The sequence below is a fragment of the Lontra canadensis genome, unplaced genomic scaffold (genome assembly GCF_010015895.1).
Source record: "Lontra canadensis isolate GAN:19392208 unplaced genomic scaffold, GSC_riverotter_1.0 scaffold20, whole genome shotgun sequence".
Taxonomy (NCBI): Eukaryota; Metazoa; Chordata; class Mammalia; order Carnivora; family Mustelidae; genus Lontra; species Lontra canadensis.
The window spans coordinates 12669419-12695298 of record NW_022631014.1 but is presented as its reverse complement, the minus strand read 5'-3'; the positions used below and the strand labels follow the sequence as shown (position 1 = coordinate 12695298).

The 25880-nt window shown below is 39.7% G+C and overlaps 1 protein-coding gene and 1 non-coding gene across 2 annotated transcripts in view; both read left to right on the top strand.

The window, feature by feature from the left end:
• GADL1 (glutamate decarboxylase like 1) overlaps positions 1-25880 on the top strand; it is a 162798-nt gene that overhangs the window by 79908 nt on the left and 57010 nt on the right. The window contains exons 12-13 of the mRNA XM_032861030.1: positions 7827-8026; positions 18225-18276. Coding sequence (XP_032716921.1) covers positions 7827-8026; positions 18225-18276 — 252 coding nt within the window. The remainder of the gene's footprint in view (positions 1-7826; positions 8027-18224; positions 18277-25880) is intronic.
• Positions 25703-25804, top strand: LOC116869839. Its single transcript, XR_004383117.1, has one exon. It is a non-coding gene; the product is annotated as a U6 spliceosomal RNA (small nuclear RNA).

Here is a 25880-nt window from a genome sequence, read left to right as displayed (position 1 = left end):
TATGCTTCATATCTTAGAGCTTTCCCCCTCCCCCACTTTGATTAAGAGTCCAGCATTATTCCTATCAACCCATATTTTCTTTATTTAAGTGCACAAAATAAAGTGATTCTTCACTTGTATTCAAAATAAAACTTCGATAATGAGCACAAATAGCTCACAATGTAGTCAGATAATCACCCTGGTTTCTTTCCCCTTGTAAAAACACTTCACAGAGGTCTCTGAACTCAATACAAGTGTAATGTGGACTAAAATTTCTAGATCAAGAATTTTCTTTTTTTTTTAATTTATTTGACACAGAGAGAGAGAGGTCACAAGCAGACACAGAGAGAGGGGGAAGCAGGTTCTCTGCTGAGCAGGGAGCCCGATGTGGGGCTCTATCCCAGAACCCTGGGATCATGACCTGAGCCGAAAGTAGAGGATTAACCCACTGAGCCACTCAGGTGCCCCTAGATCAAGAATTTTCAACATGAGATCAAGAGCCATCAGAACAACGTTTTTTAATCCTAGTTGCATATTAGGATCACCTGAGAAGCTTAAAAAAATAACCGTTGCTCTTACCCACACCAAAAGTTCTGATTTTGGGGTCTGGAGTCAAGAGCCTGAACTGATGTTAAAAACAAACAAACAAAAACAAAAACAAAAAACGAAACACAAAAGAAAACCCCAAAAAACTCCTCACAGAATTCTAATGTTAGCTAGGATTGAGAACTGCTATACTAATAGCTTTTGAGTTATATAGTCGATTTTAAGTCTCCCCAGCTTTTTATTTTCCTTTTTAATGAATAGTCAGCATAGAATAGCAGATACCAGTATGCCGTTCATGTAGTAATGATGGGTACTATTCCATGAAATTCCTGTTTCAGTTTCATGTATAAGGTGGATAGTGTCACTATTTAAAAAATAATTTCTTACTGTGGACCGTCATCAATGTTTGAAAAACACTGCTTTAGATTATCTTTAACGGAGAAAGTATGTTGATAGCTGCCTAGGGAAGATCAGAAAATCTTCCTCTGTCCTAAGAGAGAAGCCCAATTGCACTATTTTTAAATGCTTGTAGGGCACCCAGAGGTATGGCCAAGGGATCTCTGCACTATCAAATGTTTTTTACCTATTTATAGAAGCACTTACACATTCTCGAAGACACTGAGCCCAACTTTCAGCTCTCCTGTAGTCACCCTTGCTGCTTAAATTATTAAGTTGTATTTCTTAAAAAAAATCTTCTAGCTCAGTCTCCTCATTTTAAAATCAGCTCATCCTGACCCTTAGTTAGTGGTATTTATGGGAGAGTTACACTTCATTAGTAAATCGAGGATCTCCAGTCTGGCACTAAATTATTCTATCAGTTCTCTAAAGATCCCCATCAGGACAGTAGGCATAGCACTTCAACAAAATTTTCTGGAATCTTCCAGGAGGCTTTCTCGAAGGGGAAATGGAGCTTTGGTATTAACAACACTAAGTGCCTAGATTATTTCAGGATAATGAGTGGTTTTAACCATTCACATTATGGAAATGTAGAAACCTTATCAAGAAGACTGGGGAGTTTCTGGCCTCACTGGCCCCACCCCTGGGAGAGGGGACCGCTCCTCCCCACCTTGTTGTCTGTGTGACAATATGCTCAAGTGTTTCACCACAGGGCAGAAGAGAAGAGGGCAGGTTGTTCATGAATTCTTCCGGAATTCAAGCACAGACATCTTAAATATGAGCAAACTTCCACACCAAACATCTTCCAGAAAACACACATGACAGAGGGGAGTGAGAATTGGAGAATTAATTGAAGATCTAGGCAGGGGTTGATCTAGGGATGATACTAACGTCTCAAAAATGAGATAAAAGGAGGGCTGAATCATTTGATCAAAAAATAATTCAGAGCTGCCAACAGAAGCCTTTAAGTCTGGATGTGAACCTTCTAGAGATACCGAGGGGGCCAGTGAACCACGACGTGTCTGAAACTAGCCTTCAGATGGCAAAGGAAAAGGCAAGTAAGAACTCTGATCTGTTGGGGAGTTTGCGGGGGAAAACTGTGGCCCTTCATTAAAAATAATAAGCTTTCTCTCGAGCAGGATACAACACCAGATTGTTTTTAACAATTTTCTGCTCTGACAGCCATGAAAAAGCCTCATGCAACAGAAAGGAAAATGAATTAAATAAATCAGTCCAAAAAAGAGGGGTCAAAGAGAAATAAAAGATGTCCATCCAAAGAATCTGCAAAAGAAACAGTACATGTTTTGGATTATAGATGAATGTGACCAGGGCAAAAGGTGGAAATACTGTCCACAGAAGCCCAGAAAGTTGAGGCCTCCCTGATTAAAGTTGAAGGCCAGTTCTATGAGCAGATCCTACAGCAGAGTTGAGTGTATGAAACCCACACTCTGCTGTCAGTCAGTAACCGCATGAGACTAAGGGAATCAGGTGGAACATACACAGAGAGACAGAGTCAGGACTCCAATGAAGGCAAATGCAAAGATTTTCGTGTCGCAAGTGATTTTGATGACCAGATCTCATTCTTCCCATAAAGATTTGTAAAGTGTTCTATTCCTTTGAAAGTCAGAACAGGAACACATGTGGGACTGAAGAAAAAAAACAGAGAAAGTCAGAAATCATGGATGGACATTGCCCTGAAAGAAGTGAAGATGAAGGGTTATATTCTCAATTTCCTACTTTGTAGATCAAAAGCTATTTAGACAACTGAATGGTCTGGTTTCCACAGATTTCAAACACACCCATATAAACAGAAAACTGGGGTTCCCCTGTACTTGAAGGCTTGAAATGATATTATTATTTTCTTTATTTATTTGACAGAGAGAGAGCGAGAAGAGAGGGACCAAGCAGGGAGAGCTGGAGGCAGAGGGACAGGGAGAAGCAGGTTCTTCGCTAAGCAAGGAGCTGGACATGGGGCTCGATCCCTGGACCCTGGGATCACTACCTGAGCTGAAGGCAAATGCTTAACTGATTGAGCCAGCCAGGTGCCTCTCAACTTGGTTTTCTGTAGCTACTGGCAGATGCATATCATTGAAAAGGGGAGGTGGATGAGAGGTATAATATGCTCACTGCATAAGCAGTGAGGATGTCTAGAGTTGACATCTTGTTCTTCAGCTTGCTTGGGGAGAGAAGGAAAGTGAAGGAAGAATGGGTGGTGACAGCTGGGGGTCGGGGGTATAAAAATTTGTAGGAGGAAGGGAGTGATGAGCAGGATTTTGGCCAAAGACTGAGAGGTGTTCCCGAGTGACATTAGTTCATTAGATTTTCATGGTATTCGTGAAGGTGGGTAGAACACTTCTCACTATCTCCATTATGTTGATGAGAAAAATGAAGCCCAAGATGTTAACTGACTTGCTTTGAGCTGTGACACCGGGGGACTGAATCAAAAGTAGAGACCGCATCTCCTGATTCTCACTCTTTTCTGCCAGAGCAATAATGAAGTTGAAGTTGAAGTATATGTAAGAACCTGTGAAAATTCTCTGACCAGTCATTCTTATTATGGCACTTAAGACCGTGGTGACCTGCCCACTCTTTACCTTTTCAGGCTTCCTAGCTCATCTCCTGCCAGTTAACAAGCTGCAGTCATACTGAATTCATTCCATCTTCTCTTCTACCTCGATGCTCCCTATCTTTCAGCTCTCTGGGACATATTTCTTCTCCCAAAGAGCTCTATCTAACATCTCTGAGTCAGTGAAAGTTGACCCTTCTTTGTGCTCTGTAGACTTTGTTCTTAGCCCTAGTCTAGCACCATTCTGTAACTGCCTGTTTTTCTATCCTTATGTCCATTTTAAACTTCTTAGGCATAGTGATTTTCTCACTAAGCATTATATCCCCTGTGCCAAGCCCAGCTTTTGGCCTATGCAGAGCCTCCCAAGTGTTTTATCAGTCAATCAATCAAGCCAAGATCAGAAGGTAGGATCATTTTTAAAATTCTCTATTACATTTTAGATTACAAGCAAGCCCTTCTGCTACTGATAACCTAAATTCAGTTTTGTGCATCCAATCAACAAATGTTAGCCAAGATGCTTAGTGCCTCTATGGGGTTGGGCTGTATACCCAGGTTTCTCATAGTGCTTGTCATATAAAAGGTCCTCATTACATAATTTTGTAATGAATTAGTATAAAGATGATTAATATACCAATTTCCTAAGTCATTTAGACAATTTTCTTACATGTAAGTAATGATGATATGGGACAGAATATGGAAAGAGCCATATGGGAATAATTTGGGGTAAGCTATTTCTTTGGCTACACTAAAAAACAGGATTGCAAGGAGTGAGGACTTAAAGGAGCCCCATGTAATCGCTGACTCCTAGGAAAGAGAAAGCAGAATCTGATGTAGCCTCTGGAAATAAAAAATGGCTTGACTCATCTCAACAAGAAAAATATGCAACCTACTGGCTCATTCTATATTTGAAGTGATGCACTTAAATATCACCATGTTTCATTTGATATTCAGAAAAATATCAAATGCTGTAGACAAGATGCCACCGCTAGGAGGACAGAAGTCATATTTATGGGAACAGATTAAGGTCGGCAACAGGACTGTAGCTGTTTTGATCTCCAGTTCAATGTGCTCCTGATGGGCCGTCTTCCGTCTCACCTGCCTCACTGAGGATTCTTAATGACACGTATTTGAGGGTCTGCTGTAGAAAGAGCGAAATGTCATGGATATAGAGTTCATGCCCTTCATCCCAGCAGCCTTGGTTTGAAACCCAGCCCCACCATCTAAAAGCTACCTGATCTTGGGTAATTAACTGAAGCTCGCCATGTTGCAGTTTTAAATATATGGGCCTATAAAATCTTCCCCTTTCTACTTAAGCTACTTTGATTGCATTTCCTTTATTTGCCACTGTGTGAGTGCTAGTACAATAACTACTAATTCCTGAAAACTGTTTGAGATGATATCACAGTATAAGGCAATTTGTATTCTCATTGCATCTATGTCTCTGGAAATCATATACCCAGTATTTATTGTCCTGCTAGCATTAAGATTATAAAGATGAGCAAGATAAACACGGTGCTTCTCTTTGATGGTACAATAATGACTAATTATTTTCAAAAACATTAACTTTCACTCTACTTATTCCAAAATGTTCTTTTCTCTGGAAAGCCAAACATCTTCTCTTAGTAGAAGTGTATCTTAAAACTAAAGACATCTCATCCATTTTAATACAAGGATACAAACTAAAATGCAAAGCAAGAACTTTCTGGTGAAAGTTTTCATTTATTTTCAATAAAGTAAATCCCAAGCCTCCAGTTGTTCTTTATGAAGCCTTCCCAAGGCAGGAAGATTTTTCAGTGTAATGAAATTAATGGTGTCATGACTGGAGGACAATCACTCATTCTGCTCTATGCTTTTTTGGCTCTTCTCTTCTCCATTTGCCTATGATGATGCAATTTGTCTCCTGATAATGGATGGGCTTCCTTTCCCTTTCAATCACTAGTGTGAAGTACTGAAACTTGCTCAAGAAATGTCCAAAGTTCATCTGCGTGGGGGACTTTTTTTGAGTCTTTCATGGTTGATGAAAAGAAATTTATAGTCATGATGCAAGTACAAGATGTTGTGTGTGCTTTGTCCTTAAAATGTATGCAGTGGCCTTTTAATGTTATAATATATGGTCAGGCTGCAGTTGCTATGGAAACAATAACCAAATTGTCTGACCTTTGAGGGTAGGGAGATGCAGCGGTGGCAGCTGTGATCAAAGCCGAGGATTACTGATAGAATAAAAGTAGAGATTAAAGAGAAAGGGGCTCTTTATACCTTAATGTTCAGATGAGAGCAATCTATTCTTCCCCTGTGTCTACCAACAATATCCATCAGAGCAAGACTGAAGACTTCCAGTATTCCTTTGGTTATTATCTTTATACTATTTATTTTCAAACCTGGATGAATGGAGTTTTGGAGTTCTTGATTATAGTTGGTCTATAATTTTTTTTTTAAGATTTTATTTATTTATTTATTTGACGGGGAGAGAGAGATCACAAGTAGGCAGAGGCAGGCAGAGAGAGAGGGAAGCACTCCCCTTGCCGAGCAGAGAGCCCAATGTGGGGCTCGATCCCAGGACCCTGAGATCATGACCCAAGCTGAAGGCTGAGGCCTAACCCACTGAGCCACCCAGGCGCCCCGGTCTATAATTTTTTACATAACATAAAATCATGCTCTCTGGTAATGGCACACATTATATCCAGATTGGTATCCACCTATAACAATGTTACTATTAAGATAGCAAATGCATGGTTTCGTTTGGAAGGTACTAAGTTGATTAGTCAAATGAATACCTTCTCTGTTCAGAAGAGATCACTTTCTAGGACCTCTGTGACCATCGGGGAGTTTCTCTGTGGCTTCCTGTATAGTACTGATCCTTTTGTATTGTTAAGATTTAGAAGATGCTCCAAATGAGTTCACATATCTGAGTTTCTTCTGTTCATACTACGTGTCAGGGGAATGTGAGGACATGTGGATTATGGGGAGTGGCATCATCACCCATAATTGCTTAGGGAGGGTCCTGAATGCCCAGTACAGTGTTAAGCTCTATGGACATGGACATAAATAGGAAATGATTCCTGCCCTCAAGAACTTGCTTGACTACACAAAGAGAGAATATATGCAGACTGCATACTGAGTAGGGAAAGCACAGAGCAAAGCCAGCAAATGCAGCCAAATATAATAGGAAGAAGTGAGTCCAATGGGAAGGGCAGGAAAGAAGCTGAAGGGAAAACATAACTCGAGATGGGACCCAAAAGAAGAGCAGACCTAGATAATGAGGAAAGACCTTGTTCGGTATTAGTAAACTTCAGAACTTGTAATTATGCTGCATGTATTGTTTGAATGTGTCAAATATTATACTAAAATAGAGGTAAGGTCAAGCAAGTGGTCTGAGCAAAGATACACATGGGGCCTGATCTAGTGGTTAAAGGACTTTGAGTAGTTTGATTCTGTTGGGGAAGCAAAGGGTTTTACTAGGTATTCTGTAGCAATGAGGATGCTCACACCATTGTGGGGACTGCAAAGTACAATGGGATGGGTAGGAAGGAAGTTGAAGGTAAAGCATATCTTGAGATGGGAAATCTGGGAACATGTAAATACTAGATGACCCTGAATGCAAAATTTGAGGTCAAGGTGAAGAATTTAGAATGGTAATAAACAGGGTAAATTGTCACTTACTGCTTAGAGAGAAGTAACCACTCAGTAAATGCGAATTAAATTTGGTTGCAAATAAAACCCATGCCAAACCAACCCAAAAAACACTTGGGATTTGTGGGTGATGTTTGTGGTGGTCATAACTTGCTGGCTTTCACTGAACTCTTTCACAGCTCTTTCTTCAGGATTTTTATCCCTGAGTTATTATCACTTCTGGCCTTGTTAATATGAATATGACTTAAAAAGAAGGGCCTACAAGTGCCTAGTCTTTCACCTACGAAATTATATAAAGTATGTAAAATATGTTAGGTATTTTTTTCCCAGTATGGAGCCTTGAGAGGGTTATAGACAGTTTTATTTTCATCTTGAGAAATTGATCCACTTTGATATTGTACAGGTGATGACATGGTCACCTCCGAGCTTCCAAGTACTCATCAATAAGATTGTGAAGATGCACTTGACATTCTCAACTTGGAGGTTGTTTTTTTCCCCCAAACAAAATAGGTAACATGTGTCTTAAAGTTAATATACACATATTGCTTCCCATGCAGGGCCGTCAGAGTGAGAGCAGGTGCTTTGGCACAAGGTGGTAGAACATCCTACAGGTTTTGTTTATGGGTGTGTGTTTTTAAAATCAAGTGTATTCTAAAAATGGACAGTTTTACAGCCTTTCTCTCTCTCTTTCTTCCTCTCTTTTCAAAAGGACCTTCTTAAGAAATGCTACTCTGCCAAGGCATCTTACCTCTTCCAGCAGGATAAATTCTATGATGTCAGCTACGACACAGGAGACAAGTCTATCCAATGCAGCAGGAGACCAGATGCATTCAAGTTCTGGATGACTTGGAAGGCCCTGGGCACATTAGGCCTTGAAGAGAGAGTTAATCGTGCACTCGCTTTATCTAGGTACTTGCCTGTGTGTGTATGTGTGTGTGTACATCTGTAACAGAAAGACTTGATGGACCTAACATTTGCAAAGTCTGTACATGTTCTTTCTTTTGTCATTTCTCCTTTCATCTAATGACCGTTTTCTCAGTACCTACTACAGGTTAGCAGTTGTGAACCAAGCAGTCCTACACCCACCCCCTGGGATCCCAGCCCAGTAAGAGATACATTTAGGTGGCAAAGCTGTTAAAATACGAGTGAACCAGTTTTTGATAAGTGTGGGTACATGGTGCTCCAGGAGCACTCAGGAGGGTATCCTAGTGTTTTTTTTTTTTTTTTTTAAGATTTTTATTTATTTGTTTGACAGAGAGAGACACAACGAGAGAGGGAATAGAAGCAGAAGGAGTGGGAGAGGGAGAAGCAGGCTTCTGGCTGGGCAGGGAGCCGGATGCAGGGCTCAATCCCAGGACCCTGGGATCATGACCTCAGCTGAAGGCAGACGCTTAGCTACTGAGCCACCCAGGCGCCCCTAGTTCCCTAGTGTTCTTGAGGGGCATTGGCAGAAGCCCTGGAGGAACTGAAATTTAGCTAAGACCAAGGAAACAAAGTGGAGAAGAATGGTGCAGGCAGAGGGAGCACCAAGTCCAAATTATGTGACTTCAAAGACCTGAAAAACAGGTGTGTGAGAACGCAGGGCTGGACTGAAGACTCGAAGGTAAAGGCAATATGGAAATGTTATGGTTACTTGTCTCATTGTAACATTAGAGACAAAGCTTTTGAAGCCACTTTCCGAGACATTACAGAAGCCCTTAAGACACAGGTGGTGGACACTTGCCAACCAAACAAGACTCTTTCGCTAAGTGTGGATCAGTGGGTGCACATGGGCAGACCGCCAACAGATTTAGTTTGAAATGTGATTTGTTGAGCCTGAACTACATAGGCTTAATCTTCTCGGTGTTTAAAAAAAAAAAAAAAAAAAAAAAAAAAGTCAAACATTTAAAGATGTAAAATACTTAAAAATAGGGAGATTTGTCAAAATCTGGATTTTTGGCTTCTCTGGAAGGATCAGAATGCTCTCAATCCCACATGGTGACAAACCACTGAACGTGTTGATGGCATCTAGAGAATCACACTCCCTATACTTCCTCCTATTATTTGCAGCCAACATGGACTCAAAACCTAGCTCTACCAATTACAAGTGAGGTGACTTGGGCAAGTTTCTAAACCTCTCTGTATCCCAGTTTCATCCCAGTAAAACGGAGATCAAATGGTGTGTCGTTCAAATAGTTGCTATGAGGATTAAATGAATTGATACATGCAAAACACTAAGAGCAGTGCCTGGCCTGTGCTACATGCTTTGTGAGTTTTGGTTTTTCTTACCTGCTTGACCACTGTAGGCATGACCACTATGGTCTCTGGTTTGGATTCTCTCTCCTTCATACTTCCTGTGCACATTTCACTGGCAAAATCCTGAAGTCCCTTCTCAGAGATTTAAGACGGTTTTCTTTTTCCAGACTGGGAGTTGTAGGGGTGCTCCATGCAACAGCTGTCTGAAAACTCAGTGTCTTAAAACAGCAATTATTTATTCTCAGACATCTGCAAGTGGGCTGGAGGGTCTTTATCCCAAACTATGGTGGCTGTGGGGGGGGGGGCATCTACTCCCCACATGCTTTTCCTCTTCTTTGGATTGACAGGAAGCCAGAATGTGTTCTTGTGATGGAGATAACAGAAGATCAAGAAGGCAAACCCCATTATGCAAGCTGACTTTGAAAGCCTGATTGTATCATATCTATTGGCATTCCAATGGCCAAAGCAAATCACCTGGCCAGCCTCCATGTCAAGAGGCAGGGAATACGATCTGCCTTTTAGCAGGAAGAACTGCAAAGTTACATGGTATTGAACTTGAAAATGATACAGCCAGTTTTTTATGAGCAAAATGGGCTTACTTGGGAATGGCAGAGGAATTGCAATTCGGGACATGCAAACTATGGCAAACCATAAGCAAGTCTGGAGAACAAGGGAGATGAGCTCACTTATGAAGGGGAAAGGGGGACATCCAGAGGGGTTGCTTTAGGCATAAGTCCATTGGATAAGACAGAGAGTGATGGCTTCTTATTGGCTGGTAGTATGGCATCTCATTGGCTGAACCTTTTGCTAGACAAAGAGATAATCTTCCCATTTGCTGTGGTAGTTAAATAGGCTTCTTCCTGTTGGAAAAATCTAAGGTATGCCTCTTCCTGTTGAGTTCTGCAATTGATGTCGAGTTGGTGGGGCATGAAAACTTCATCTTCAGGGCTACCTGCGTCCATTTCAAATGAGGTTTCCTTTATTCTTTTTCATTATGGCTTCGATATAAGGACAGGTAAAGAACAGGCTTTGGTATTTTCAGGAGATTGTTAGAGAAGTTGGCAATTCTAGTGATTGTGGTTTAAAAAGTAGTTAAAAAAATCTATGAATACGTATCATTTAGGACTCTTTAGGTGGCAAGCAACAGAAACAGTAATTCAAGATACTATGAACAAAGAAAAGTAATTTATTATGCCATGTTCCTTATAAGCTAGTATAATGATGACTTCTGGAATGACTTATCTAGGGGCTTAAACGATATCACCAGGCCTCAATCTTTCTCCATCTTTCAGGAACATGGCTACCTGGAGTGTAAGATCTCTAGCTTCTGTCATTTCAGGTTCAAGTTCAAGGTCCAAATGAAAGTGTGCTCCTCTCTCAACAATCCTAAAGAAAGTTTTCATATCTGAATGAGCCAAATGTCCATCTGTCATCAGTCACTATTGTCAGGGAAATGTGTTACTCTCACTGGTCACTCTCACTCACATGCCATCCCTTGGCATTGGACAACGTCAATTCCTCCTATGGAAAATATCCTGAAACTAGGTGAGGACTATACCTTTATTAGAAGTAAGGTTAATGTACTTCCATCAGAATTAGGGATATAATTACCCAATGGTAAGAAAAATGAAACTATCCACCATAATTATTCATAGTTTCTGTTCAATTAAAATAAACGTTCAGAAAGCTCTGTTTCCTTTTTTTGTATTTTCTCATACTACTTAAGTGTTGTAGAGTCTCTGCATTATTTTATCTAAGCTGCTAAGTAATTCATTGACAGGTGTCTTGAAAGAAGGCTAGATATAAATATTTGATGATCATATTTGTTATAAAGTTAGCATTCATCTCAGGGTAGAATTTAATTTATAGTCTAAGGATACTTTCTAATTTTTGCAGAGAAATATCACAGGAGGATAAATGTTAACACTTCAATTCAATTCAACAAACACTTATTGTTTGTAAATGTTTGTCAAGTTGAATTGAATTGAATTAACATTTCAGCGAGCATCACTGCAGACTCTGTGACCTATATCTAAATATTTGGAAAAATAATACCTCCTCTTTCACGCTATTACTCATCATAGTTTTTTTTTCTTTTTTTTTTTTTGCCTTAACTTTTCACAGTTTTTATTACCCAGCCCTCTCTTCCTGGGGTGGGCAAGGTCATCCTGTTCTCCTACCCCCATGCCAAGCAAATGTTGAGTCCTTTTCTTTTTCTTTTTCTTTTTTCTTCCTTTTCTTTTCCTTTTTTCTTCTTCTTTCTTTCTTTCTTTCTTTCTTTCTTTCTTTCTAAGAGAAACAGAAAGACAGAGAGTGGGAAGAGTGGGGCAGAGGGAAAGAGAGAGAGAATTTTAAGCAGGCTTCATGCCCAGTGCAGAGCCTGGTGTGGGGCTCAATTTCACAACCCTGAGAGAATGAGACGAGCTAAAATCTAGAGTCAGACGCTTAAACAACTGAGCCGCCCAGGTGCCCCTATTTTTATTTTATTTTTGGCTGAGCCCTTTTAGACATGCCACTTGGAGAGAATATGAAATTATAAACTTAGAGAAAGTTTCTCTAGGATTAAGAACTATATCAAGTTGGCAATATAAGTATTTTTATGATTTTATTTATTTTCAGATTGGCTAATTGGTTTGTGGTTCTGCTCTTTAGAAAAAGAGAAACGTTTTCTTAGTGCTGGGATCTACTCTGTTTGAACCCATGTATGGCAGTGTCTTGGAAAACTGGCTCTCAGGAGGAAGACACAGAAGCCCCAGTTTGTTACATCTGTCAATCCCCATGGTGTAAATATTCCCACTGTGTAAAATTGCAAGCTATCAACAGTTTTGATTTATGAAATTCCTAAATATTTAACAATGGGCTCTCACTAGCCAGTCCATAGTAGCTCTGGAACACCACTGATTAAGTGAGCCAGTGTAATCAGTTCAAACCACTGACTCTTGAGAGTTCAAGCTCCACTGGGAACTGACTGTAGGCCACTGACTTGAAAAATGATTCTCATCTGTGTCCAGATGGCATAATGTCTATAATCTCAGAATTAACATTGTTTTGTTTCCAAAGAGTATAATTTCCTTCAGCAGATAAGAATTAACAAAGTAAAGCCGCACATGAGAGTTGTGTTACTATTTGAGCTGCGCACCTATTTCCAGCAGCCTGTACAGCCAAGACACCCATCCCTAGACCCTCTGTCAGATCTCTCAAATACTGGACAGGCTGGACAGCTCTTTCCCCACTGACCTTGCAGGAAAAATTGCTCTGACTGCATAGAAAGAGTATTTCCGTGTTTCTGAGTCTAAATGGAGCTTAGTTTTGAAATTTGTATATTGACCTTAAGACCGAAGGACTGGAGTTTGATGGAATAATGGTTTGCCAACCCCTGATCAGAGATCTTGCTCTTTTCCCTTGGGAACGCAAAAGCAGATTTTAAAGGACAAAGATTCCTATTTAATAAGTTGTCAGAATCTAGAAAAAGAAGGGGAAAATTAGTGCCTGGAAGAGCTCTAAAGCCTCTACTAATTAACATTTGACCCTCATCATTCCAATTGCCGAGAGAACTCTTATCTCGAGAAATATCAATGACTAAAAGCTTGCTTTCTCCTTGGGTTGTTTGAAAACCAGTGACATCAGGAACTGAAAAACAGCAGGCAATTATGAAGCATAACTGAAACACAGACTTCTGGGGTTTAAAACTACCTCGGGCACCAGGCAGGTGACCGTGTACCCCTGGTATCTGCTTAGGAAAGTTGAAAATGTTTCCCAATGCCCAGGGCTACCTGTTGTCGGGGGCACCTTGTAGGCCTCTGCTATGGCCCTCAGGTTAAATGGTTATTCAGTAAGAGGTAATTTTTCAAGCAAGCTGAGAAAAGTCATGTGTGTAAATCTTTTCAACAACAACAAACAGCTCAAGAATTCCCATTCGGCTACTTGGTTAGATCTCTAGTGTATCATTTATCTAGTCCCTTGACACACAATCTCTGTAATCTCTCAGATGGCATTCATTTCACCGACTTGCATGAATACTGAGGGATTTATTGTTTTCAGTGTGGAAAAGGTGAACAGTTACCCAACGGCACTTCCATGCTTGTGTATTTCTCTAGGTGACGGGAGAGGGGGAGTCTACAGGGCTACGGAAGGGCCAGTGTTTTCATTTTATCTTTATATTGGTAATTTTCAAAAACCACAATTGCAGGAGAACGTAGCATGTAGGTGTCTGTGATGAATCACACGTGTCGTGCAATATGTTCTAATATATGCAGAGCATGCAGAAAGCAGATGGAGAAACCTCTCAGGAGTTCTGGAGGCTCCGTGCATCAGAAAGAAATTTCAAATGAGGAGGTGAGACTGGGAGAGAAGGTTGGTCCAGAGTGTTCCAGGGAGACTCCGAGTAGCTGAGGAAGGAACTGGAAAGGCTGCCTGCAGAAAGGAAAGAATATCCTACAAAAGGACAAATTAAAGGCAAAAACAGACCTAATCACTGAATGAATCAGAGAATTGAGAGTCTTCAGGGTTGGAAGCCTATTTGTAAGCAAAGGAAAGGGAAGTGTTTGGGAACAAGATTAGCATTAATGTCTGCTTCAAAATCAAGCCAGAATCTTCATACAATGAGTTTTTGTACCCGGTAGGATTGGTGAAAATTCTTGCTAATGTGTAATTTTTTCGCCTTCCCTTCTCTCTTTTTGCTAAGCTTGGCAGGAAGCAAAGTTTTTAAAAGCTATTGTTGTTTTTTGAACCCATTTACCTGGATACCTTTTGGTAGAAGTGGTTCCTGGTTCCTGCATTATATCTCCAAACTCAAATGTACATCTTTTTCTGGTTTGTATCAGATAAGAAGAGTTTTTTTTTGTTTTTTTTTGTTTTTTTTGGAAATGTATTTTATCTTTAGTCTGTTTTCATGTATTGAAAAGAGAAATTGTGAGGAACAAATCATTCCTATGAATGTGGGCAGAAGTGACTCAAATCTCATTTGGATTCCTTCCCCCAAACTCCTTGCACTTAAACTTTTATTTAAGAAGAGAGGAAGGTACCTTATTGAAGAAGCACTTCTCAGCTACCATCTCCGAAACTGCTCTCTGTGGGATAATAGACTTCCAGAAGATCTTAATGAATGTTCTTCCAAAAAATGTTCCCATGCTCAAATATGTTTGGAAAGTGCTAACTACTATGTTATTTCTCTCTCAGAGCTACAGCTTTCCTGAGGGGGCCTGTAATAGAGAAACTTTTTAACTTTGTTTTTAACATTTTTAACATGCAGACACTGTTTATTATTCACCCAACAGCCATTCTCCCCCTTTTTCTTACTAAGAGAACCTTGATTTTATTTAGATAGCAAGAGTATAGCTGGGAACAGTGGTCTAAGCCAATCTCCATTGCCTGTAATGAGTTTAGGGGTAAGTATATGACTCAGCCTCAGTCCAGAAGATTGAGGAAGAATTCTTTGAAGGCTTCTGGGGAAAATACTCTTACCTCAGTAGAGAGAAAGGGAGAGGAAAGGTTTTTGCTCCAGCCCCCTTCTTGGACACACGTTGAAGGCTGTGATGCTTGGAGTATGGCACCCATCTTGAGAACATGAGGCAAGTCATTAGCACTATGAGCAAGGTAGGCTGAAATGGTAGAAAATGCCTGGTTCTTGATGACAGCATTGAACCATCCAAACAGTTCAATAAACATCCTTATGTGGGGTGCCTGCGTGGCTCAGTGGGTTGGGCCTCTGTCTTGGGCCCAATGGTCTCAGGGTCATGGACTCAGGGTCCTGGGATGGACCCCGCATTGGGCTCTTTGCTTAGAGGGCAGCCTGCTTCCCCCCCACCTCTCTGTGCCTGCCTCTATGCTTACTTGTGATCTCTCTCTCTGTCAAATAAATAAATAAAATCTTAAAAAAATTAAACATGCTTATGAATTAAGCCAATTACTCTACTAATTGTAGACAAAAATAATAGAACTGGCATGCCCAGAATTGCTCACATTTATTTGGCAGTTGAACTTTTTTATGTGGGAGACTTATGAACATGGGTTGGCATGGAGCATAGTTGGGGGTTCCCATGTAAGTCTTTTATTGTAGTTATAATAGCAACCCCTCCCCCGAATCACCTCTACTCTCAACTCACCTGAAGTGCTACACTCTGTGCTCTGAGAGTGGCTTCAGTAGGGACAAAGGCCCTGACACAAAGCCTGGGTCCCCATAAGTAGCAAAAAGCAGAGTTTTAACTGAAATGATACAGCTCTGTTTTAGGATGCCTTTCTCTTGGGAGCAGCATTAGCCAATTTGACAGAAGTAGCCTAAATTGAGACTTTTGTGTAAGTTTCCCCCAGCCATCATCTGTTGGGGAAGGATTTGACTCACCTAGTCCCACATTTCTATTGCATACAAGAGGAAGCTGAGGCAGGCTCAGGGAAGCTAAGGAATTTGCCTAGAGTCACAAAGTTGATGAGCTGCACAATTAGAATCTTCTAGAGTCAGTCCCAGGATTTCTGGAGGCGCAAAGCTTTTCCATAGCCTCGTGGTGTCCAGGATTAGCATAGGCTTCCTCAGGATGAGGTGTGGTATTGCTTTGGAGTTTACAGATTGCCTGTATGTGTTTGTGTCTGAGAAGCTGAAAAATTATGGTTCCCAAGCTTTCCTTGTATTGACAGGGATTGTATTCGAATATTATATTTGTGCTTTACATTTTTCTTTTTTAAGTTTCCTTTCAAAAACTACAGGGGGACCTGGGTGGCTCAGTGGGTTAAGCCTCTGCCTTTGGCCCAGGTCATGATCTCAGGGTCCTGGGATCAAGCCCCGCCATGGGGCTCTCTGCTCAGCAGGGAACCTGCTCCCTCCTCTCTCTCTCTCTGCCTGCCTCTCTGCCTACTTGTGATCTCTGTCTGTCAAATCAATAAATAAATAAATCTTAAAAAAAAATTACACAAGTAACCACATCTCTGCAACTTTGCAAAGAAATATAAGAAAAGAGTTGTTAACTACCCCATTGTATTCTATATGTCCCTTCCCCAGGTAAACACTAAGAATTTATTGTGTACCCTTCCATTCTTTACTCTGTGGGGGGGATATATATGGAGATAAATAGATAGATAGATGATAGATAGATAGATAGATATAGAGATATCTATCTATCTATCTATCTATCTATATATGGATACAGGGATAAGAATTACTTCTGCATTCTTTTTGATAATTTTTTAAAAATTATAAAAAATTTCTTAAAAAGCAAAATCATATTATTGACATTTCTCAGTACCTTGCTTTCATCTCTTGCTAATACATCATGAGCATCCTGTGGTTTAACTGAAGTAGGTGTAATTCATTCTTTTTAATAGCTGTGTCATATGACATTGTGTTACTATAATATGTTTTATTTTACCATTTGCCAATTTCTGGATTTTAGTCTTGTTTCTGGTTATTTTGTATGAAATACATGCACACATATTTACACACAGATTTAGGTAGAATTACATATATGCATGATTTTACTTAATTCTTTTGAAATAACATTTGTGGTTAGAAGAGCAGATTGTGTTGTTTCAGTCTTCTTGAAATTGAGGCCCAAGAAAAACATTTTTGTTGTCTTTAAATATTAATTTAATAAATATAGTTTAGTGACATGATCATATTGCATGTAATTTTTTTTAAGATTTATTTTTTTTTTTATTTTTTAGAGGGAGGGAGGAGCAGAGGGAGATATAGAGAGAGATCTAAAGTAGTCTCCATGCTGAGTGCAGAGCCTGGTGCGGGGCTCGATCTTACAACCCGAAATCATGACCTGAGCTATTATCAAGAGTCAGATGCTCAACCAAATGAGCCATTGCCCTTTCCTGATAATTATACCATAATTTCATATGATGAATGGATCCTAATTTTCAAAGCCAATCCTCATTCCTGGGTGTTATGTTTTTTTCTTTCTTTCTTTCCTTCCTTCCTCCCTCCCTCCCCTTTCCCACCCTCCCTCTCTCCTTTCCTTGCTTCCTTCCTCCTTCCTCCCTCTTTCTTTCTTTCTTTTCTTCCTTCTTTCTTTTACTGTTACTTATAAAATCACAAAAAATTATTTTGGCAAGTATATTTTTGTGAATACCCTTGATCATTTTCTTACATTTTAACCCCAAATCTGAAATACTAGGTCTAAGATTATGAACCTTTCAAGGCTCATGATCAAATCATTTAAAACCAGTTATTTTGAAAGGCTCTTCTTTTCATATAGACTATAACCAAGCCCAGAGGAGAGGTGCCCATGTTGCTTTACTCTATGTTCTCAAAGTTCTTTTCATCTTTCCTTGGTCATATTCTGCATCTCCTATATCTGTGCCTTTTGTTTATGGCATAACAATTCTTTTTTCCTTGACATTGGAGATGACTTCATAGACATTCTGTCAGTGGCCACAGCCCACTTACTTTTAACATGATGCTAATGATCAGTCCTTTTGCCCTCTGTCCTGGCCTTGGAATAGACAGTGTTGAGCTTCCTTGATCTTAAATGAGCTTACAGGTAAGACTGTACACCAAAAGCCAGCTAGGTAATATAAGTACATGTGTTAAATCCCTGTCTAGGACATGAATGTGAAACCCACATGGTCAGAGATGTATCTCCAATCTATTTTTGGTGGTTTTCAAACTGGGGTTAAAGTCTGATGCTAACGAGGGATAAATGTCACCTCATCCAAAAGATGTATCTTTTACTTGGGCCCTTGGGGTCTGCTGTGGGTTCAGGGATATCTGTTTAAATCCATGTTTATCCCTATCCCCCTGCCCTTCCTTATTTCTAAGCCTGTATTTCTAAGCCTTATCTCTGCATTCTGAAATAATAGTATTTTTGTGTTTCACTCGTTCTCATGGAATTGTTGGATGCTGGGGTATAAATATTATTGTGTCTTTCATTTTTAGGTACCTCGTAGAAGAAATCAAGAAAAGAGAAGGATTCAAGCTATTGCTGGAAGTAAGTGATTATGGAATTGTGCTCGTGATTTTGTCAGTCAACAGGGATGAAAGTGGCAATTTTCAAATCTGTTATATTTCATTGGTTTTTGTGTTGCAGTCTTGGAAACAAGTCATTAGCTTAATTCATGGAGTCCATTATGTTAATTTACTCTATTAGTGAGTATTTTGCCTTTGTTGGATTCGCAAAGAACACACTTGCATCTAAGTATTGAAAATTAAAGTGCTCAATAATAATTACCAAGGATAATACTGAATAAATATATAAATTGCATGATGATTATATTGTGAATATTCAACTCTGCAATAGTGGTGCCTACATGTGAAAAATCAATTAAGTGAATGTACAATAATGCATATAGTTTTCTCTTTTTATAAAATAATGAGAGCATATTAGCTTTGGAGCAATGGGAAAATAAGTCATTTCGTGGTTGGACTGTTTGCTATTATATAAAAAAAAATGGTTGCAAAGATAGAGAATATTGGTTTTTTTCCCTAAAATATATAGAAATTATGAAGAATCTTCTTTAATTCTGATTTTTAAGAAATATGAAGTGTGGGATGTTCTCTTAGATCTCCTTATAGCATATATTTTATAGCAATTTTTAAAAAACATTTTATTTGTTTATTTGACAAAGAGAGAGATCACAAGTAGACAGAGAGGCAGGCAGAGAGAGAGGGAGAAGCAGGCTCCCCACTGAGCAGAGAGCCCAATGCGGGGCTCAATCCCAGGACCCCGAGACCACAACCCAAGCCAAAGGCAGAGGCTTAATCCACTGAGCCACCCAGGTGCCCCTATATAGCAATTTTTAACCTAATGTAAACATCAGCTAGAGATTACAACCTTAGGAACTTTTTCATATGTAAGCAATCTGCCTAACTTTTGGCATTCATTTATTCAGCAAGATTTATTGAGCAATTACTATGTGCCAGGCACAGTTCTAGGAACTGCAAATGTAAGACAGGGAAATTCCCTGCTCTGGTGGTGCTTATACTCAAATGGCAAGTGACCGGGAATAAACAAGCAAATTAATACCTAGCAAACTTGAGGTAGTGAGATGTGCTAAGAAAACAATAAAGCAGGTTCATGGGAGAGAATTGAGTATACAAATAAAGAGAGTTACAGATGTGGCAAGTTCTGTAATAGAGACAGGGGTGAGATACTGGAATGACAAGGTGGGTGGTTGTGGGGTAGCCTGTTTCATTTGGGGCATGCAGCTAGGGCTCTCTGAGGTCTTTTTTTTAAGCTGAGACCTGACTAATGGTAAACAGTATGTCATGTGGATGTCTGAGGGAAAGATGTTCTAGAAATCAATAAACAACTACAAAGGCTTCCAGCTGAAAAGAATTTTATGTGTTTGAGGAACCAGAAGAAGATACATTAAACGAACGGCAGGGGTGCAGGTGGAGAGGTGGGCAGAGACCGGAGCTGGTGGAGTCAGGCGAGTCCTGGTTTTGGCTTTTATTCTAAGTGTAATCATTAAAGAAGTTTTATGGAGACAGGAGTCTGAATTCCATTTTATTTATTTATTTTTTAAACTTTTTAAAAAAATTTATTTGTTTAAGAGGAAAAGAGAGAGAGAGAGAGAGAAAAGGGGCAGAGAGAGTGGAGCCGGACATGGGCCTTGATCTCAGGATCCTGAGATCATGTCCTGATCTGAACTCAAGAGTCAGATGCTTAACTGACTGAGACACCCAGGAACCTCTCCCCACCCCAACACCCCACACACCCCCCACCGAATTCCATTTTAAAAGATGATGCTGGATGTCCTGGAAAGAGAGGAATGGGGCAGGAGGGAGGATGTGAAGGGCGGCAATCAGACCAACTGAGATGCCGTTGCAGTGGCCCAGGTGAGGTATGGTGACAGTCCTTCCATCACTATTTACAAAAGAGTCCAAAGTTCCTGAAAAACAGGGACATGAAGGAACTTGCAAAGATAACAAGAAAAACCATATTTAAATGACTTTCTGGTAACATCCCAAAGAAGCAAAAAGAAAATTTAGAGGATGGGACATTCTACAGGATAGCTGACCTGGTTTCTTCAACATTCCATGGTGTGAAGAAACATTGAGGAGGGAGTGAGGATCACGGGGATTCATAGAGACTGAAGAAGCTCACTAACCACGTGCAACGTGTGGGGCTGATGGAATCCCAGTTGGAACGATTGTGAACAGTAGATTTTTTTTTTTTTAAGATTTTATTTATTTATTTGACAGGCAGAGATCACAAGTAGGCAGAGAGGCAGGTGGAGAGAGAGGAGGAAGCAGGCTCCCTGCTGAGCAGAGAGCCGGACTGGGGGCTCTATCCCAGGACCCTGGGATCATGACCTGAGCCGAAGGCAGAGGCTTAATCCACTGAGCCACCCAGGTGCCCTGTGAACAGTAAATTTTGAAACAGCTGGGAAATTTCTAATGTGAAAATGGCTATTGGATAATACCAAGGGATTACTGATAATGGTGTTAGGTCTGACAATGGCATTATGACTACATAAGAAAATGTGTGTATTTTTAAGAGATGCACACTTAAGCACATAGGGGGTAAAACAACAGCTCTAGGATGACTGGGAGTTGGAGTCAGAGTGACTTTTTAAATATTCTTGATTTTGAGTTGCCTTCTTTATTTCTCTGAGGTTGAGTTTCCCTCTATTTTTACAAGTTTGAATTACTTTCTTTATTTCTCTGGCTGTGGGGGCCATGATGCTTATGGAAAGTGCTGTATACCTTGGAACTACAATCTTTTGATAGAGCTGAAAGAAAAAGTGACGAAAAAAAAGGTGAACTGTTTTAGAAGCTATTTATATATTCTTCCTAAAGGCTTAAAAATGAAGGGAGGAAACTCGCACCATCATCTTTAGGGAATTGCAAATATTCACAACCTTGTAATGCAAGTGAAGGTGGGTTTTCATCCTCAGGCAGCCTCCTGTCCTGGCTATTTTAAATATGGGAGCCAGATGGCCCCAAAACAGTGAAGGTGGCTTTCTCAACGGTACTCCAGAACTCCTTCTTACAAGGGTATTTGTATGTGATCTGCATTTGCCTCTCTTCTCTGTGTTCCATTTGGAGAAATAATGTAAATTTAGACCTTGAATCTCACATATAAATGTCAAGGCAATTACCCCTTTTGTTAACAAATGCTTACTTTGGATTGATTAAATATAACCCTAATGCATACTTAAGAGGAGAGAGATTTGATTATAGTCTGTGAAACTAAGTCTTTCAGTTTAGGAAAAATGAAAGCCTATAATTATATATATATATATATATATATATATATATATATATATATTTTTTTTTTGTACATATAAAATTTTACTTATATGTAATAAATAGATTTATAATGAATACATCTATTCATTCACTTTTTTAGCAGATAGAATGTTAAGTGGATTATTGAAAACAGGAAATGAACACAATAAAACCAAGTATCCAATACTTGAATATCTTTTCCTGAAAAGAGCAAGAGTAATGCATTATCTTCTTGAAGATGATTGAAAGTTATCACTTCAAATGAATTCTACATTATTCATAGGCCCCTGAAAATCATCTCTCTGTTTTTCTGTGTGAAAACTAAGATCTAATAGATGTTTTCCTAGAGGTACATTCATTCCTATACTATCATTCACATATTTTATTTTGGTCTCTTGGGAGAATCCTAATTATTCAACTGTTTGTTTTTCTCTTCCTGAGTTTCACATTGGGAAGAATTATTTGGGTTTCACAGACTTGCCAGATTATCAAGGAGCTTCAAGGACATCTAGTCACCTTCTGGCTCAAGGCAGGAAACTTATCTTGACAGTAACCATAACAGAAAGTCAACCTCTTCCTGAACACTTCCTGTGTCAGACAATTCACAGCTCAGTCCTCCTTCCCCGACCTCTAATTATTCATATTCTATTACTTTTTGACCCCTACTATTAATATGTATCAAGCATTTTGCAATTTATAGTTATCTTTTTATCTAGTTTTATTAGATTGCAGCACTCTTCTAATTACAAAATCCAATGCACATTCTAAAATCTCCATCTTGTTGGACTTCTGTAGCATCTTACACCATTATCGATTCCTTCTCTCTTGAAATGCTCTTTTGTTTTGGTTTCTTTGAATTTCTCTCCCAGTTTTTCTCCTTTCCATGTGACTTTCTTTTTTTTTTTTCCCTCAGTCTCTATGTGAAGGAGGTCTTTTCATCTGGGTACCCGGTTAGATAATATTTTCCACTCTTCTGTCTTTAGTTCTTCACTGTGTCTACATACTCCCACTGAAATGTTTAATCCATTTCTAAACTTTGTTATCATTGACTTCAATAATCCTTGTCTTGTCTTCTAAACTCTGGTCCTTTGTACATAGGCATGTCCTGAAATTTTCACTTAGACTCCCACAGGCACCCCAACTTCAGTTTTTTTTTTTTTTTTAAGATTTATTCATTTACTGCAGGGAGAGGCAGAGGGAGAGAAAGAATCTCAAGCAAACCCTGTTCTCAGTGAGACCTGACATGGGGCTCCATCTCATGACCTCAGCTGAAACCAAGAATCAGACCCTCAACCGACTGTGCCATCCAGGCACCCCTCAAATTCAACATTTCTAAAGCTGAAGTGTAGCCATTCTCTTTTCCCAGATTCTACTCACTGGAACTATGATCCATCCAAACAAATCTTGATGTTGTCTTCACTATCTCCCTTCCCCTTCTCTTAAATGTATCTTGAGCCCTTTTCTCCACTCCTGAAGCCACTGCATCAGTCCAGGCTCCTGTCACTCCTCAGGTTGGCCCTGTCTCATAACTCATTCCCTTCCAGTCTCAGATGCCCCTCCTACCCATCTCCACATGGCAGCCATGCTGGGGCCTTTCTAAAATGAAATCTCCTCCCTAGATTGAAACTCTCCCATGAGTCCACATTGTCTCAAGCCCAAACTCCCAAGCATAGCAGACGAGGAAGCCTTTTGTGAAGTAACACTCATTCCCATGTCCATCCTTACCTCTCTTCACCTTGTCCTCTATCCATTCCAAATCCTTGCCATCCCTCTGTATACATGAACTTCTACATGTGCACTCTTCCTGTTGCCAGAAATGTTTCTTATTACGAGAAATTTCTTTTGTAATTCTCATTCCTGTACCTATTTCTATTACTAGTTGCTGAGTTCCCAGAGATGAGCATACAGTGTAGGTCATTTTTCTCATCATCACGTCTGGTCCAGTATCTAGAACACAGAAAATTCTGCTTATTGAATTGAACATTTGAGTTATCCTTCTATAGACAGACTATAATTCTTGAACAGTCCCCCTCAAATACTGTATGCAGAAATAGCGACGTGTCTCACCTAATACAGATTTAAATGGAACTATTCATCTACTTGAAAAGGACATCTCTTTCTACCAAAATAGCTCCAGATAATAGTCGCTACGCTAGTAGGGTGCCTGCTGTGTGCCAGATATAGTAGTAAATATTGGAAATAATCTCTGTGCTCATCAAACTGCCTCTGTGCAGTAGCTGATAGGATCTCCATTTCACAGATTAGGAAGCTGGAGATTAACGTGTTCAACACTTGTCCAAGCAAAGACCTACTGAAATTGGGATTCAAACCAAATCCGAGTGACTCTAAGACCCAGAGTTTTTGTGCTCCTCAGTTCTGTCTTTGAAATTTTTTAGTAATTTCATCAGATATTTAAAATAAAAAAGCTTAAAGTCCATTAAAATCCACCATGGCCCCCTTTCTTCATTCTATACTTAAATGATTACGTCCCCCTATCTCTTAGATTCTGCATTTCTACTTATTAAAATGCCTAGTGCTAGCTTTGTCTTTTATTATTATTATTGTGATTTAAAGACGTTGTAAGCAAAGGAGATGAATTTCTTTCCCCGTGACATGGTTTTAGAGAATGGCAGCTGCAATGTCTTGGTGACCTTTGACATTTTTCCTCAAGGGGTCTCCTATCACTTGCTCAGTAATCCTTGCTGGAATTGACCTCAAAGCTGCCTGCTTTATTTCTTAGACTGTATCTATTTTTTTCTCTTTGAAAATCAGGATAGAATGTGTCCATCTTTTTTTAGTGACACTTCTGTACTTCTCTATGAATTTTTAAATTTTATTTATTTATTTTGACAGAGAGAGAGATCACAAGCAGGCAGAGAGGCAGGCAGAGAGAGAAGGAGAAGCAGGCTCCCCACTGAATAGAGAGCCTGATGTGGGGCTCGATCCCAGGACCCCGAGACCATGACCTGAGCCGAAGGCAGAGGCTTTAACCCACTGAGCCACCCAGGTGCCCCTCCATGAATTTTTAAAGGTGTGACAATATTTTCACGTCTACAGGTGTTTTTGTACCCTTCACTATCATTTGTCTTCTGTAGACACTTGGATTCCTTTTTATGCCTTCTCAATTTTATGGTGTTAGAATACATAGACTCAAGTGTTCCTAAGACACCCAAGAGGTCAGGCTTTCCTATACAGGGGGAATGAAGTGGCATATGAACGGTTCTACTCTGAAAAGACTCCTTAGTACTCTTAAGGCTCTTTGAAGAAAGTCACTTTATCAAATTCAAGCTGGCAAAGAGAGAGGAAAAACTCAAATATGTTCCTTATGAATATTCAAGGGGATATTTTTTCCAAATCTTAATAATTTTGGAAATGATGACAGTAAAGGTATTCCACCAAAGGAAGATCAAATTTCCTCCAATCAGATGATGCATCAAAAGGAGTGCCCCGTGGGTGCCTGGATGGCTCATGTCATAATCCTGGGGTCCTGGGATAGAGCCCCTTGTTGGGAATCCCTGCTCAGCAGGGAGCCTGCTTCTCCCTCTCCCTTTGCTGCTGCCCCTGCTTGTGCTCTCTCTCTTTCTGTCAAATAAATAAATAAAATCTTAAAAACAAAACAAGGGGCAGCTGGGTGTCTCAGTGGGTTAAAGCCTCTGCCTTCGGTTCAGGTCATGATTCCAGGATCCTGGGATCCAGCCCCCACATCAGGCTCTCTGCTCAGCAGGGAGCCTGCTTCCTCCTCTCTCTCTGCCTGCCTCTCTGCCTACTTGTGATCTCTGTCTGTTAAATAAATAAATAAAATCTTTAAAAAACAAAAAACAAAACAAAACAAAACAAAAAACAATGAGCGAAAGACTTTACCAGTTTTCAAATGCCAAGGCACTGAAGCCACACCCTTCTCAAAGAAACCAGGCTAAAGGATTCCTAGATATGTCACTTCAAAAACATCAAAACAGAAACTAAGGAAAACAAATTTAAAAGCTGACTTAAAAGGCTTGGTCCTAACTTATGAAACATAGGACAGATACGGTAGTAGGTAAAAACTACTGCAAAATGACTTATGATGTTGCCATGTAAATGAAAATAATGAGTTAATGATGTATTTAGTCAGGGTCCAATAAGAAGACAAAAACTGCACAGTAATTTGAAGTGGGAAAGTACAGTATAAAGAATTATTGTACCTGCTTCAGCAGCACATATACTGAAATTGGAATGATACAGAGATAATTAGCATGGCCCTGTGCAAGGATAACACACAAATTTGTGAGGCATTTCATATTTAAAAAGAAGAAGAAGGAGGAGGAGGAGGAGGAGAAGAAGAAGAAGAAGAAGAAGAAGAAGAAGAAGAAGAAGAAGAAG